The following is a 15,082-nucleotide window of genomic DNA, read 5'->3' on the forward strand; positions in this document are numbered from 1 at the left end:
CTGTTGTCAATGTTGACCTCTCAAAGAATTACAATTCGGGCAATAAATAAGGTGGAAGAATCCATGTTACCAGGATCCCAGGACATCTTTCTAACCCCACACAGGGAACAGGTGAGTCAGGCCATGTGGAGGCTACATTGAACGAGATCAATCAACAGCGAGCGTCATCCAATCAGGCATTAGACATCAAACCACACTGGACGTGTGGACTCAAACAAAGCCATCAAAACAGCCCTACTGCTCTGGCTCATAATGAGTGAATCGGCAATCAAGGACATGATATCTTTTGTTGACGTTCCATCTTGCTGGAAGAGAAGGTTTTAGTGAACCCAATGTCGCCTAGGGACCTAGGCGTTTTGTTAATATCTCCAAATGTGTTGTAGGAAACACACAAAAACCCACACGTGTTGTAGGATCTGGTCATATTAATGAAATTGTCAAAGGTACTCATTATACATTATTACTCATTGATAAATTAATTCCCTAATGGATATACCTTATTTCAAATTCTCAATCAAAGTGTACCAAAACTAGATAACTAGGATAGAGCTCCTCAACACACTACAGAATATTGTTTACGTACAGACATAGCCCAAACAAGTCTACAATTCTTTATATTAAAAGGATCCTCTCCCTTTTAACACTCACTTTAGCATAACACCAGAACCAGTAGTTCATGAGCAGCCTGTCTGCCTGATTAACGAGCGGTGTTCCCCAGATCCCCAGGTCAGCAGCAGGAGCCAGGCCAGACCAGCCCTGGCAGACAGAGGAGCGGATACTCCCGCTCCGCACTGAAGTTCACCGTCCCGGCAGGGAAGGAAGGACAACTTCTTTGACACCACCGACTCTATTGTCAAAGTCAGTGAACGGGAAGTTCAGTGTTTTAAAGAAGACAAACAGGCCACCGATGCTTCCCGGACTTGGGAAATGAGTCAGGGGGATGGCGCTGGCGCTGGCGCGGCGCGGCGCGGAGCTGGGTTCTGTGTTTGTGTTTCTGAACAAGGGTTGGATCGCTGCGGGTTGAAAGGCTGCTCATCTGAAGAGTAGAGGTTCAGAACAAGCACCGTTCTAACGTTCACCGGGTACAGGATGCAAAAAGGTAGGTGGCAGATACAAATATACCCATTAGCCGAAGCAGAGAACTTCTATTGCAGTGAGACTGTGTTATAAGTGCAATGATAAGGCTACATTGACGACTTGTTTTTGGTCATAATGTCATGCTATCTTTTTGTGTAAGTCGATGGTCAAAGAAGTTACATTGCTTGAAGGTGATATCTGAAGATCAATACCATCTTATTCATAGTCAAAATTATTTGGCATATAGATAAACATTATTTTGTCAGTAATGTTGTGCCATTTCTGCAGATTTTTCAATATCATCAACTGTTCAACTGTCATGATGGTTGATGCGGATCAGTAAGGAGATGATTGTTGGTGATTATAATGAGAACAATGTGGTTTTGAGGAAGTTATCTTGGCCAACTATGCAGTATTGTAATTGAAACAGCAATAATTGCAGCACTGATTTATTAAGGCACTGATTTGCAGAATATTTATTTAACAGACAGAATTCATTCAACAAAACCGAAAAGGCCAAAGCAGAATGAAAAACGTCAGCATTTATTTTTTTTGTAATTCTCTTTATTCATCTCTATGACCTTTAAACTACTCTCAAAGTTTACCTGGCAGAGTTTTATTAAACCCTGCAGCCACACTGAGAGAAACTGGATTAAAATGGCATTTCTGTTGACTCAGACCAAACGGCAAATAGCAGCCTCCTGATACCAAAGCAATACACGTTATCTGAATACACTGGCTGCAGAGCAGAACTTGTTAAAAGTTTAATTACCAGTGGTATTTGGCTAAGGCTTTTGAGCTACCAACAAAAAGACTGCTACGAAGGTGTAGAGCGAGTATCAGTGTTATTCAGACTACACCACGACAGCCTATCAGGGAAGTGGGACATTGCGTAATCAGGCTGTGGTGGAAAGCCCATGCCGCAGCCAGCATGCTCGGACAGGAAGAGGAAAGCCGGTGCATTGAACTTGGAATGTGAAGTCACTCTCACCTATGACCTTACGCTGCCTGCTCCCCGTTTTGAAGTGTAAACATGGATGCTTCTCAGATTACCCGGACCAAGGTAGACCAATAAAAGTCCTTTGATGAATATGTCGTATTTTGGCAATGGTAGGAGCAAAAGACACGGGACACTTCTGCTATTGGTGTGCATTGATGTTTTTTGCGTTATCAGCAGTTGTTCCATTACAAATTGTGGTTGCTTCCAAGTTTTAGGCTTTTCTGCAAATCATTGTCCAACTCCTTGTTAGCACACACACCTTAAAACACCAGCATAGAAACACCCCCTCCCTCCCCACACACACACACACACACACACACACACACACACACACACACACACACACACACACACACACACACACACACACACACACACACACACACACACACACACACACACACACACACACACACACACACAATGGCCTTATGGCCTCAAATGAACTACCTTGTCTTTCAAGAAGATGTGGTCTAGCTGTTATACAATGTAATTGTAGCTGTTATATAAACAACATATTTCTTCCCTTTTGTTGCATAAGATTAGATAGAAACTGTTCAGGGCGTAAAGTACAGCTGAGAAGGTTACCCCTGTTAAAGAATAACCACAGATATGAGTGATAATGTTATCAGATGCACTTTGACGTCGGGAAGAATGTGCGCAGAGAAAGTGAAGCATTGTAACGCAAGTGTGTATATGGGTATATGAGTGTGTGAGTGCATGTGAGTGTCTCAAGGCCCCCTTCTTCCCTGTGTGTGCACGTCTCGCTGATGTGGGTTCATGACTAGGGGAAAAACCCCAACAACAATAACTTTGTGGCCCGGTTGAAAATAAACGAGCAGAACTTCATAGCTTTTAACTGTGACACAGTTCGGTATGGAGTTAGAATCATGCCAAAACCCCGCACACACGCAAAACGTGTTTTGCTCACGCATAACGATTCACACGCACACAAAACGTGTTTTACTCACGCACAATTCACACACTCGCTCAGTGTGGTTTGTAAATACAAAACATCATACACAAACTAATGCATTTTGCTTCAGAAACAATTACAGTATGTTTTACACAAAGTACAAAAAAAAATCCTTCAAGTACACAAAACAATTCTACAAGTACGGAACACGAAAGCTGCGCGTGGATCGGAATGCATTTACGGATCGGAAGGCATTTGCGCACGGATCAGCAAGGCGGAAAATTAGTGCCAAAAGTCACGTGACAAATAAATGTCCTGTGATTCACACTACATAACAGCAGGTGACGCAGTTGAGTCAGTTTAAGGCCGCCAGGACGATCTTTTTCTTCTCCCCAAAATCTTTATTTGATGCCGGCCAACCGTGTGTGGATTCTATGGAAAGCCAAGAAGGACACTAATGCCGCTTTTCCACTGCATGGTACCAGCTCGACACGACTCGACACGACTCGACTCAGCTCGCATTTTTTGCGTTTCCACCGCGGTACCATGGTATCTGGTACCTGAAGTGGCTGCTTTTTCTAGTACCTACTCGCTCTAGGTTCCAAGCGAGCTGAGCCGATGCTAAAAGGTGACGTCTGCAGACGGCCGGCGACTGATTGGCCAGAGAGTGTGACGAAGTCACGAGAGCGACATGGCAACCATGCTGGTAACATCCATAGCAGCGCGCAGCCAACATGTTCCACTTCTCCAACATGCCAGCTAATAATAGTAATGTGATCGATGTCCTCCATTGTTGTTATGTGGGTTCTGTCCATGTGTGGGTTGCGTATGTGTTGTTTGCGTCGCGTACACAAATACGTCACGGCCCTTTCGCGCAGCCGACCCCGCCCACGTCCAGGAGGTACTATTTGCGGTGGAAAAGCACCCGTGCTGCTACCGTGTCGAGTCGTGTCGTGTCGAGTCGTGTCGAGTCGAGCTACATGTGCGGTGGAAAAGCGGCTATCTATCTGGCCCTAGAATGGCGCGGTAAAAGTGCTAAACCGCACGGAAACCGTACGGAAACCGTACGGAATCCGTGCGGTTTGGCAGGAACAACGCCACCTGTTGTTGTGTAGTGTGAATCACAGGAAATTTGTTTGTCACGTGACTTTTGGCACTAATTTTCCGCTTTGCTGATCCGTGCACAAATGCATTCCGATCCGTGTGCAAATGCATTCCGATCCACGCGCAGCTTTCGTGTCCCGTACTTGTAGAATTGTTTTGTGTACTTTAAGGATTTTTTTTTGTACTTTGTGTAAAACATAGTGTATTTGTTTCTGAAGCAAAATGCATTAGTTTGTGAATGATGTTTTGTATTTGCAAACCACACTGTGTGTGTGAATCATTGTGCGTGAGTAAAACACGTTTTGTGTGCGTGTGAATCGTTATGCGTGAGCAAAACACGTTTTGCGTGTGTGCGGGGTTTTGGCATGATTCTAACTCCATAGTTCGGTCATAGAGCTCAACGACTAAAACAAAAGAACAACAAAACCCAGGAGGACCATCCATTTGGACCGGCTATTTCTACCTGCCGAAGCTGTACATGGCTGAGGAACCAATCGTTCCACTTTCTGTGTTCAGTGCTAAATCAAATGCCAAGTCACATCACGTTCCCTCCTTCAGTTTGTCCTGCCATGACACCCCGTCCTACTTGGCCATACGTCACGGTATACACACACGAGGAATACTCTCGGTGGCCTCTCGTCGTGTATTTCGAGTGTAAATGACAGTGTGTGTCACGGGTGGAAAAGAAAAAATAGGAGGGAGACAAGGCAAGTTCATTACCCTTTTTTGTCCTGCTAGGTCGCTTCCCCCCACTCCCCCTCTCCCTCTCTCTATGATCTCCCCCAGGGACGAGACCCTCCCTCAGCCCCCGCCCTCTCCAGCAATACTGATTCTTATCTGCGTGTCAGCCATGTTTGCTCCTGCAGGCTAACAGTCTGCCTGGGCTGAACTGTGCAACGGGAGTCGACGCATGATGGCACCAACCTGCACCAACCTGCCCCCCGCTGAAATGTCAGCGGGGCCATTGGGGTCAGCATAGCAGCGGGGGGGAGCTCTCTTTGTAAGCTGACAACTCGGGGCTCGGGGCCCCGAGTTGTCACCCCCGCCGAGCGATGTGAGCACGTTCCTGAGGGCCGCCGGGTGATTGGTTTCAATAGCCGTGCGGGTGGTTGGCGGGAGTGCACGGGTTTGTTATTCCTGACACTCTGGTGGTTAAGTGGCTGCCAAACGATGGCCGTTACAACTGCAATGCCATTATCTGCTCAGGCTCTGCTGTTAAATTCGATTTTGTTTGTGGTTTTAATTAGAAAGACAATGACAGTCGATTTCGGTGTGATCAAATAGAGTGCCGTGTGACTTCAGCTCTTGATATTTTTGCCCAGAGTGGTTGTTGTTTCACATGAAAACAGTGTTTATCTACTTTACTTCCAACCTTACAACCCCACGTCCCCCCCACTGCTTTCCCTCTTCTCAAATTTTGAGTAAGCATGCACCAAAGGTCAGGACACACACACGCACACACACACACACACACACACGCACACACGCACACATACAAACACACGTGCACGCATGTACGGCGGCATACCAGGAAACAGTGGCATGAATCACTCGTTCTCTTTTTCAAATCTGTCTACCTCAGCTCTTCTTAATCAGATGATGATCACAGGAAGTGGAAAGGAGAACGATGGCTGCTGCTGATAGACAATGCCCACAGATGACCTCACTTCCACAATATGTCAGCTCAACAGCCAATCAGCAGACAGATAGTCAGTAGATGAGCGACATAGGGAGCTGCCAACCAAGTGGAGGCAGGCCCTTCTGACCATTCAAAGACAGTTAGTCTTTATCCTTGAATACCACATCAGCACATCATTCATGGTGGACTACACAGACTCGGCATTGACTCCAGCTAACACGGAAATCTCAAACTTCAGAGCCATGTGAATTAGGGGAAGGAGGTCAGTGGTTTGCATCCCCAAAGGTTTGGTATGATAATCTTTGTGTGTTTACTTCATTTACATTTAACAGCAGCACCGTTGACTGTTTGATAGTAAGTAAATTCTCGCTTTTCATAGAAGAACACGTAAAAAATACAGAGTAGCTCATCCTGTACAACTTTTGTTTCATCTGCTTGGACGCACAACAATATGGTCCACCTGGCGCCTGCTATTTACATGGATTGACTGCATGGTAACCAGACCAACCCAATAGCTTCAACTCAGTGTTCAAGCTTCAGCAGGTTACTTTCCTGTATGGCTCTTTCCTGCGTGACTTCCTGCTTTCACAACACCTTTGATAACCTGCCACGGACATCTCATGCTTATATACCTTACCGTATATCAATTACACACTCACTTGTGTATTTGGTTGTCGCCAATCCTGGCCAGTGTTGCATGTTGGGATACGGTGCTTCTACCAATAGTTTTATCAACCCCCTCCTCCCAGGTATCGACCAAATGGGCATCGTTGAAGGTCTTGTTTTCAGCATTTAGAGCTGAGAACAAATAAATGGTTTAAAACCTTGAAAAAGTTTAAAGGTTTTTTGGGGACTTAGTCAAAGAGATACAAACACTATAAGTTGTGGATGTATGCTGACACACCAAACAGTGCTGCACGCTCACAGAATTGGCTTTGTGGGGATTTCCACCATAAACCCAGTCTGTTACAAGTAATGCCATTGTCATTGTTGAGGCTCACCCATGCGCAGTATAGAATTATAGTTTTGGGGGTGAGTGCTTGCCGGAGACCGGCCCAGACCTCCTGATAGGGGAAGTAGCCAGAAAGGTATCGCTCAGGGCAACAAATGCTTTCTGCAGGATGCAGGATGAGGACATCAGAACCGCTGTGCTGCTCCTGTAATTACCGTGGTGATTTTCGTTTTTGATTTTCATAATTAGGCGTACAATGGCCCGTTTAAATGGGAAGCTGTCGCTCCTTACCCATGCTTTTGCTGTAAAGTAGATATCCAAGTACTGCTAATCATGCATACAGTCGCACAAGATTAGGCAGCATTTAATCATTTGATTTTCTCAAAAACCTCACAGGCTTTAATTGTATGCAGGAGTCGAGCCAGATCTCCCTGTGGACCCACAATATTGCCGTCGATTCACACCTCACACTTGTCTCTAGCCTCCGCAACGCAGGCTAGAGACAGATGTTACTAATCCTTCTGCATTAGCAAACATTGGCATGTAGCGAGCCTGGGTACAAATCTGCCAACAGGGTAGCCTAGCTCTGAGCCAGATTAGTTTCTGGATTCTGCACAGAAAATAACATGTCTATGATCTCCTTACAGCAGGTTCTGCTGGGCTGTGGGGGGGGCGGGGGGAGGGATAAACCTGCTGCTCAAACATTGATCTGAGCTGTGGCTGCGGTCCACGAGCAAAAGCCCACAGGAGGTGTGGGATATGTAGTCTGAACACCTCAACGCGCTTACTGTCAAACATAGAGGACAACACGGCCACCCAGATGGGTTTCCCTACAGTTTACAGGGGGATTATAGGAAGGAAGGTAATGCCAGTCACGTTAGGAAACCTCTTCCAACCCAGCGTACCTGGAGCTATCCTGCTAGCTGGAGCGGCAGTCACTAAGCCAAATAGTCGTACTATTATTACTACTACTATACCTGCGGGAGACTGTAATGACTTCCTCAACGGATGACGTGAAACTGGAGTTTGGCAGTGTTGAAGTGAACTGAATAGTAGATGTTAGGTCTGTTGGGACGACTTTTTGGTATTAATTAACTTATTAATAATGATTAGCATAATATATATTGTTTGCCATCCAGTATATCATACTGAGCCGGATATTACACGCTGAGCTGGAAACTAAACATTTCATCATTCATGGCTCTCAATTTGGCCTGCATGGTTGCATCTGATGATTCTGCTCATTATCTCCGCCACTGATTAAATCAATCGAGATCATTTGAGCGATCAACAGGCGCCACTATTGGCTGAACTGTGATCATGAACACTGTGCTGGCAGTGGAAGTTGATTGCACACCACAGCTTAAAGGACAAATCCGGTGTAAATGGATTTGGGATATGTTTTGTATGATAACGAGTTGGAACGTTCGTTTTTTAGCACAAAAACCGCACATAGACGCATTCTTCGGTTGCCAGTTTTTAGCCGATTCTATCAAAACGCTATGAATTTGGAACGATTGGGGCATGTGTTATGGTAAAAACTAAATCTGTATTTTAAACCACTTAATAGGCTAAAAGTAGCCCGACACTTCTTTGGTAGTATAATAAGGGTCTTAACATATAAAACGAGGCATTGATAACTTTGTACAGATTGTTTATTAAAAAGGACATTTTCTGGATAAGCGATGTTGGGCGACGTCACTTTTGTTGGTATTTGAAGCTCCCAACCATCCGTGTTTCGTGCATCCAGAAAAAACAATCATGAACGCAACGCAAAACCCCACAACACCCACCCCTTGTCGGTGATTGGTTGGAATCCTATTTATTTCGGATCAGATGAATGTGATCGTTTATGTTTCTGCCTAGAATCGCTGATACAACCTTTAATATCTGGGTTTGTACTCAGAGGAATTTGGGGTTGTTTGCGGAGTCGATATTCAATCCAAGGCCAAATTAAACGTAGGCCTATTGTAATTCTATAACCAAGTTCCTCTTTCACTTCCCCACTCAGCATCCATGTCTTTACTGGACACTAATTCACTCCCTAAGTGTTACCATCTTCATATATATATATATATATATAACATCCGAGCCCCATCTCACTGTGCCCCACCGGCTAAATGCCCTTCCCATAATCGGCTTGGAAAGGTCACAGTGCGAAATGGCAGCATAGCGTTTAACGGGCAGCGCCGGATGGGGTCAGCGCTTTTTATGAGCGCGGAAAAGCTTCTTGATTAGCCTACGAGTGTGAGTCATGAACTTGTTGGACGGAGATGTCCTCTGGAGATTAGGGGCCGCTGGCGGGGGTCCGCAGAGGGGCACGGCGGGGGTCCGCAGAGGGGCACGGCGGCTCCAGACACCCATAGACACGGGGTGCAGATGAGCGTGTCGGCGCGTTCGATAGCAGGCAGGGCTATCAGCAGTAAATCTACAATGCACTCAGTGGGTAAATAGAGATAATGGACCTCGTCAAAGTATGTTTTGCCATCCACTGTGGAGAATTTGATGTATTTCAAAGAAAATAAGATAATTTATTTCCTTATTAATCATATCAGTCTCTTCTGCCCATGATGGCTGCCACTTGGTTATGCGTCAAGTTTTAGTGATAACTGGATTATACACAAGAAATGGATCTTGGGATAGTGAATCTGTATTGAAACTTGTTCCAATGGCTACATTCAGGTGTGTGTGTGTGTGTGTGTGTGTGTGTGTGTGTGTGTGTGTGTGTGTGTGTGTGTGTGTGTGTGTGTGTGTGTGTGTGTGTGTGTGTGTGTGTGTGTGTGTGTGTGTGCGTGCGTGCGTGTCACGCACACCAATTGTGAAAGTAAAACATGCAGTGACATGTATAGTTCTGCTCCTCCCTTGCATAATAAAAAGATTGCTACATAGGCATTTGGTGTAATATATATAGATAAAAAAAGACTTTAGCCAATTTAATGGGCTAATATTGGCTACTAATTCTTCAGTTATATGCAGTCAGAACTTGCGACCCAAATTGAAACAAATAAATGGTTAAGTTAAACTTTTTTGGGGGTCCTAGTCAAAGAGATACATTCAATATACGGATGAATGTACCCACACCAAACAGTGTTACGCACTCAACGAATTTGCCCTTGGGGGGGATGCCATGGGTCTTTGTTGAGGCTCGCCCATGCGCAGTAGGGCTAGCATGAATAGGCCTATACTTCTCTCTTTGGTTTCCCATGTCAATGGCAGAGAGCTGCCGTGACTACACAAACACAAAACTAGGGAACTGATGGGAATACAAATGCCCTAATATCCATTCCTGTCACTCTCACTTCACTTTTACAGCTGAAGAAAGAGCCCTCTATGATTGCCCAAGAACAAAAATGTACTGAAGCCATTTCATCTTAAAGATTTAAAATCGAAGCGTCATCACAGAGGGATAATGTGGGACACACCAACACCTCGGTGGGAGCTCTACGCCACATGCTACCAGTAGTAGGGTGTTAAACGAAACCACTTATCAACTGGTTGAACTATAATGTTCACTGGTTGCCAGAGAACATTATAATTACCCTGGGGTTGTACTTTTTAATGGCTGTTGGAGCACATGGCATACATTACATTACGGTAGCAATAGCAATCTAGGGCTCCTGGAAATGGAAAAAGCGGTTCTTGAAGAGGGTGCTGAAGGACAGCGTATGACTTTTGGCCAGAGAGAGATAAAGTTATGTTGACAGACGGGAATTAAACCACAAATCGATCGTAGGGCTGCCGGTTGTGCTACTTGTTTGCCAACGTGTGTGTAGGTGTGTATCGTGCATGCGTGGGTGTTAAGAGACCACGTGACATTGGCCTGGTGTACCGCTAACAAAGCACAGCATCTGGGGTTGTTTCAGGTACTCATAAACCTGAAATAAAGTGGCCACACCTGGTATGTTAGAAAGTTCAGTACTCCACAAATCATTTCCATCTTAGTGTCAACACTGAGCCAAACTGTGGGTCTCAACGAATCCGAGACAGAATACACAGCGACAACACTGTTGATATTAGTGAGTCATGCATAGATGATGAATGGGTCATTTTAGTTGTAATAGGCTCACTTGTGATGGTCGTCATACAACTTTCATTATGGAAGGACGTCAACGATCAAAGTGAGCTTACTCCAAGCAACGCATGGGAACTGTGCAGCGACTGGGAATGTCCCATTGATAGATCAGACATGGCTGCAGACTACGCCTCCCCCACATCAATCGCCAAAGTCAAACAATGCCTGCACTTGTTGAAACATCCACAACACCACAAACTGATCACTTTCTCTTTTAATATCTTTCAATCTCATTCCCCAGTTTCCTCCCACGCCTCCTTTCTCTTCTGACTCTCCCTCTCCCTCTCCCCGTTCCCTCATTTGTAGGAAGGAGGAACTAAAAGGCACTCAGAGGAGCTCGGGGACGGCCGACACTGGGAAAGAGCTAAGAGAGATCGAGAAAGAGAATAGTGCTTAAGAACTCCAGCCGCCAAGTACCAGTGTTTTACACAGGTAAGATCTGAGCAACATAATGTAATTCAAGCCTCCGGTGTTTGGGAATGCACGGCAAAAAATATCAGCGTAATCCCCAAGGTTGTGTGCCTTAAAAATAACTACAAAAAACGGACATACTCTCTTGCACACAAACAGCCAGACTTCACCACTTCATTCTAAATATCATGTTTTTTTCCATGTTTCAGAGGAAGCCGAATATGTGGGTCAAAGATGTGCTTGTTCACCTTTGGGTGCTTAGTGCTGCTGTGCAGATAAGACACGGTATGTACACGACAAGTTGAAACTCATGTTGAATCATGTTTGTGTGCTCTGCTCTCGAGTGAAAGAGGTGAAGAGTTTCTAACCTTGAGGAGTAATATGCAATAAATCAATACAAATGACAAAAGATTTCCATTCTTACACAGCAAAGCATTTTTGATATTGGACCTACACTTAGGGCATATTCACACCAGGATAGGCCTTTAGTTTGCCCTCTTTTGCCCCGACCAAAATACAATGTTTATTTTTTGGTTTGGTGCGGTTCGATTTCACATTGAAATTTTCCCAGAATATGTCAAAAAACCCATGTCTGCAAAGATCGTTCAATCATTGGACAAAAAGCTCTGCGGTAAAGAAAAAAAAGGGGGGGAAGCGCCTGAAAATCTTTTGGTACAGTCCCGTTAAGCTCCATGATTCGCAGTTGTTTGTCGATCTGCTAAACAAAACGCAAAACCAACAACCTCCTTGAACACCTTCCAATGAGCAACCTGTCGTAGCTTGAATGGCAGCTGCAGTTTTAAATATACAATTACTGATAACACTGACCGTCCGTTGTCGTGGGAGATGTTCCCAAGGTGGTGGTGGTGGGGGGGGGAGAGGGTTCGACCCGATACTTTCAAATGGTGTCAATAGCTCGGTAGGGCAGTGGCATAGTGCAGGTTTAACTCCTTTTGTTCCTCAGCTTCTACAGGCTTGTCGGTGAGTCCCAATGTCACGGCAACATGTGGTCAGTCCGTCACGCTTCACTGCAATGTCTCCTCGAACCAAGGGGAGGTCTACCACCTGTCCTGGATCAAAGACAACAACACCCTGTGCAAAGTCGAGAAAGACCACCTGGTCGTCGACGAGCAACCTACCAGCGACGTAGAGTGTCGCTACGCCAACAAAAGCATGTTTGTCACCTTTCGGCAAACCTCAAAAGAGCAGCAAGAACGCGCTTTGGACGAATACATCTGCAAACTGCGCTCCTATCGGGGACCTTCCAGTAAGAAGACATGGGTGGAGTTGAAAGGTCAGAGGCCAGTAGGTGAGGGGCAGAGAAGCACTTTGCCTTATCTTGCCATTGATGGTCATTCAAATAATATGAATACGCAAGTCTTATAATGAACGACTATGCAATGTGTAATAGATAGGTAGTAGCTTCAAAAAGGAAGATGGAAATATCTGTAGTCAGTCCAGTAACAGTAGCAGTACGTCTCTGTTTAAACATACTATTGACACTCACCTCACCCCTCACACCTCTCACTCCCATAAGCGCTGGGTGAGAGACAGTGGGAGAGGCAATTTCACAGACAGTGGACAGAGAGCAGCTACTGCATTTCCGGGATGTTATCTCTGCATTTCCCACTCCATCTAATTAAATATGAATGAATTAAATCAGATTTTTAAGAAGTCCCCAAACAAATCCCAAAACATTCAGAACATCTCCCACGTTGTCTTGTTTTCCAGAGTGTATCCAGCGTGTGGATCAAATCGGGACGGCCGAGGTTTCAACGTGCAGCTTCACGGGGCTCCGTCATGACGGAGACGTGCACTGGTACCGGGAGGACGCCAGGCTGACGGAGGACGATGCCGTGATTGAGAAAAAGGAGAGTGTGGACAAGGAATGCTGCCTGACCATCGACAGCTCTCTGAAGCCGAAAAAGGATTCTACGGGGCCCTACACCTGCTCCCTGTGGAATCGCCAATCCCAAAATTACACCGCAAACCATACATTCCCACATAAGGAATCATCAGAAAAATCTACGTCTGGATCAGGGATGCTCCATGGTCGTTGGAGTATTGGGAATTGTTTAATTATATCCGTGCTACTGACGTCCTTGTAGACACACACACACACACATTCCATGTTTTAGTCCAAAGTGCCAGGAGCAGAACTGAAACGGACATGGCGACACTGACAGGGTATAGGGTGCAAATGTCAAGAAACCTTTTTGGGAGATAAAGGTATGCTATTCAACGATGAACTTTGGAAAAGATAAGCGCTGACTGGAGGACAATGGAAAATCGTCAGCTGTAATAACAAAGCCTGCAATGGGCAGGGGGGGGGGGGGGAACTTGCAGGTGAATAGCCTAGAGAGTCAACTGGGAGTTGTAGGGCTTCAGTTTAAACTCATCCACTTTACATTAAAGTTGAACACCACTATAGCAGAGCCACTTAAATTCTTGCTGTAGGTTAAAGGGCAGATACTGTAATCTCTATGGCCGCCTGTGAGTACCAGAGGCAGTACTCCGGCAATACTTAGTGATTACTTGCTGCCATCTAGGGGAGAAGTTGAGGTTAGTTTATTTGATTGCTAAAAATGCTACATTGAATGTATCCTGATAAAATGAAACAATTCCACTCATTTTTTAATGCATGTGTGTTGCATCTGTGTCTAATTATGAGGCCATGCATCTTTATGTACCAGGGCAATTAACTAAACTAGTAACTAACTAACTACACATAAATGAAACACCATCAAACCTAGCCCATGCTAGGGACTATATTCATGCTAGCTGTGTTTTCGCTGCAAGGACAGCTCTTTGAAAGGACCATGGTGCATGGCTTTGCGAGTTAAGTCTACTAGCCGTGCCCTGGTACATGAAAGGAGCAGACCTGTTGTGAGGGACACCTGTGTTTTACCCATGCTGACACCTCTGCGGAAAGGTCAAAGTGCAGACCTTGCTTATTATTTGGAAGATTGCCTGGTTTAGGGAGGGGGGATGAATGTGTCATTGGTGTCCGGATGGGAGCCGGAGAGGAGGGCACCTTGAGAATTGTCCAATGGTTGATGGAGGTCCCTGCACTGATGATGGTTCACTCTGGATGGAGCCCTTATCATCTGGCTATGTCGTATCAGTACCTGAAAGGGCTGTAGGCCACTACTGGCCGATTTGAGGAGGTTATTTTTTAAGCTTTTATTATTTGATGCTGCAACCTACATGTTGGTACTGATGTGTATATAAAAAATATAAATTACTGGAAAACGTGTGGACTGGACTAATCTGTTTGTATAATTGGATAAGCTGCAATTATCAGATGAAATTATGATTGTTTTAGTGTTTTTTACAATGCATATACATAACATATAATCATTTTAATTTTTATCGTGTTTGATTTTTTCAATAAAAGAATTTATTCAACACTACTGTACATCAATGGTCCTTTATTGGAAATATGAATTATTAAATAGCAGGTCTTGTGTTTCTCCTATCAACGTTATTCTTTTTGACAGAGTGAACCACGTCAAGTATATTTAATTTGCAACCTTTTATTATTGTTTTTTTCAATATGAAATAGCTTCAAAGAATTTGCAAGGGAACTTTCAAAGGATAGGACTACAGGACACTGTGAATCACAAGAGAAAAACAAAAGACCAAAGAGAAGAAATAAATAAGGATTACAGTGAATTTCAAAGTGAAATATATGAGGATAACTTAAAGGGATGACATTATGCCACCAGGTGTGAGTGTGATTAGTCATTACAAGCCATTTGAAAATCTGAAATTCCCTGTGTTCAAAATAGTCAAAATAGTGTCAACCTAGATTTATGCATCAGTCTCAGTCTATATATACAGTATCAGTCTACCAGCCTACCCAGTGGACTGTAGCTAATGTTGCTTATCTTTCCATCATACATAGGTAG

The 15,082-nt window shown here is 44.6% G+C and overlaps 1 protein-coding gene across 5 annotated transcripts; it reads left to right on the top strand.

Moving 5' to 3' along the window:
* Nucleotides 1-816: 816 nt before the first annotated feature.
* LOC132454143 (uncharacterized) lies at nucleotides 817-14,581 on the top strand. 5 transcript variants are annotated; one of them, XM_060047344.1, is made up of 5 exons: nucleotides 817-1,099; nucleotides 11,067-11,192; nucleotides 11,381-11,456; nucleotides 12,136-12,480; nucleotides 12,903-14,581. In XM_060047344.1, exons 3-5 carry the CDS (start codon nucleotides 11,393-11,395, stop codon nucleotides 13,277-13,279), a joined length of 786 nt encoding a protein of 261 aa, XP_059903327.1. In that variant the 5' UTR covers nucleotides 817-1,099; nucleotides 11,067-11,192; nucleotides 11,381-11,392; the 3' UTR covers nucleotides 13,280-14,581. The 5 variants fall into 5 exon arrangements, 4 of the variants coding, with proteins under 4 accessions (XP_059903327.1, XP_059903330.1, XP_059903328.1 ...); XR_009524880.1 differs by having other exon boundaries at nucleotides 820-1,099; nucleotides 12,136-12,476; nucleotides 12,903-13,186; XM_060047347.1 differs by having other exon boundaries at nucleotides 831-1,099; nucleotides 12,136-12,465.
* Nucleotides 14,582-15,082: the final 501 nt, after the last annotated feature.

The sequence above is a fragment of the Gadus macrocephalus genome, chromosome 3 (genome assembly GCF_031168955.1).
Source record: "Gadus macrocephalus chromosome 3, ASM3116895v1".
Classification (NCBI taxonomy): domain Eukaryota; kingdom Metazoa; phylum Chordata; class Actinopteri; order Gadiformes; family Gadidae; genus Gadus; species Gadus macrocephalus.

Bases quoted from the DNA above. Each gene is read 5' to 3' on its own strand.
- LOC132454143 (XM_060047344.1), top strand. From the start codon at position 11,393: ATGTGGGTCAAAGATGTGCTTGTTCACCTTTGGGTGCTTAGTGCTGCT. The intron at 11,457-12,135 runs GTATGTACACGA...TTTGTTCCTCAG, and splicing joins TGCTGTGCAGATAAGACACG to CTTCTACAGGCTTGTCGGTG. The intron at 12,481-12,902 runs GTGAGGGGCAGA...CTTGTTTTCCAG, and splicing joins GAAAGGTCAGAGGCCAGTAG to AGTGTATCCAGCGTGTGGAT.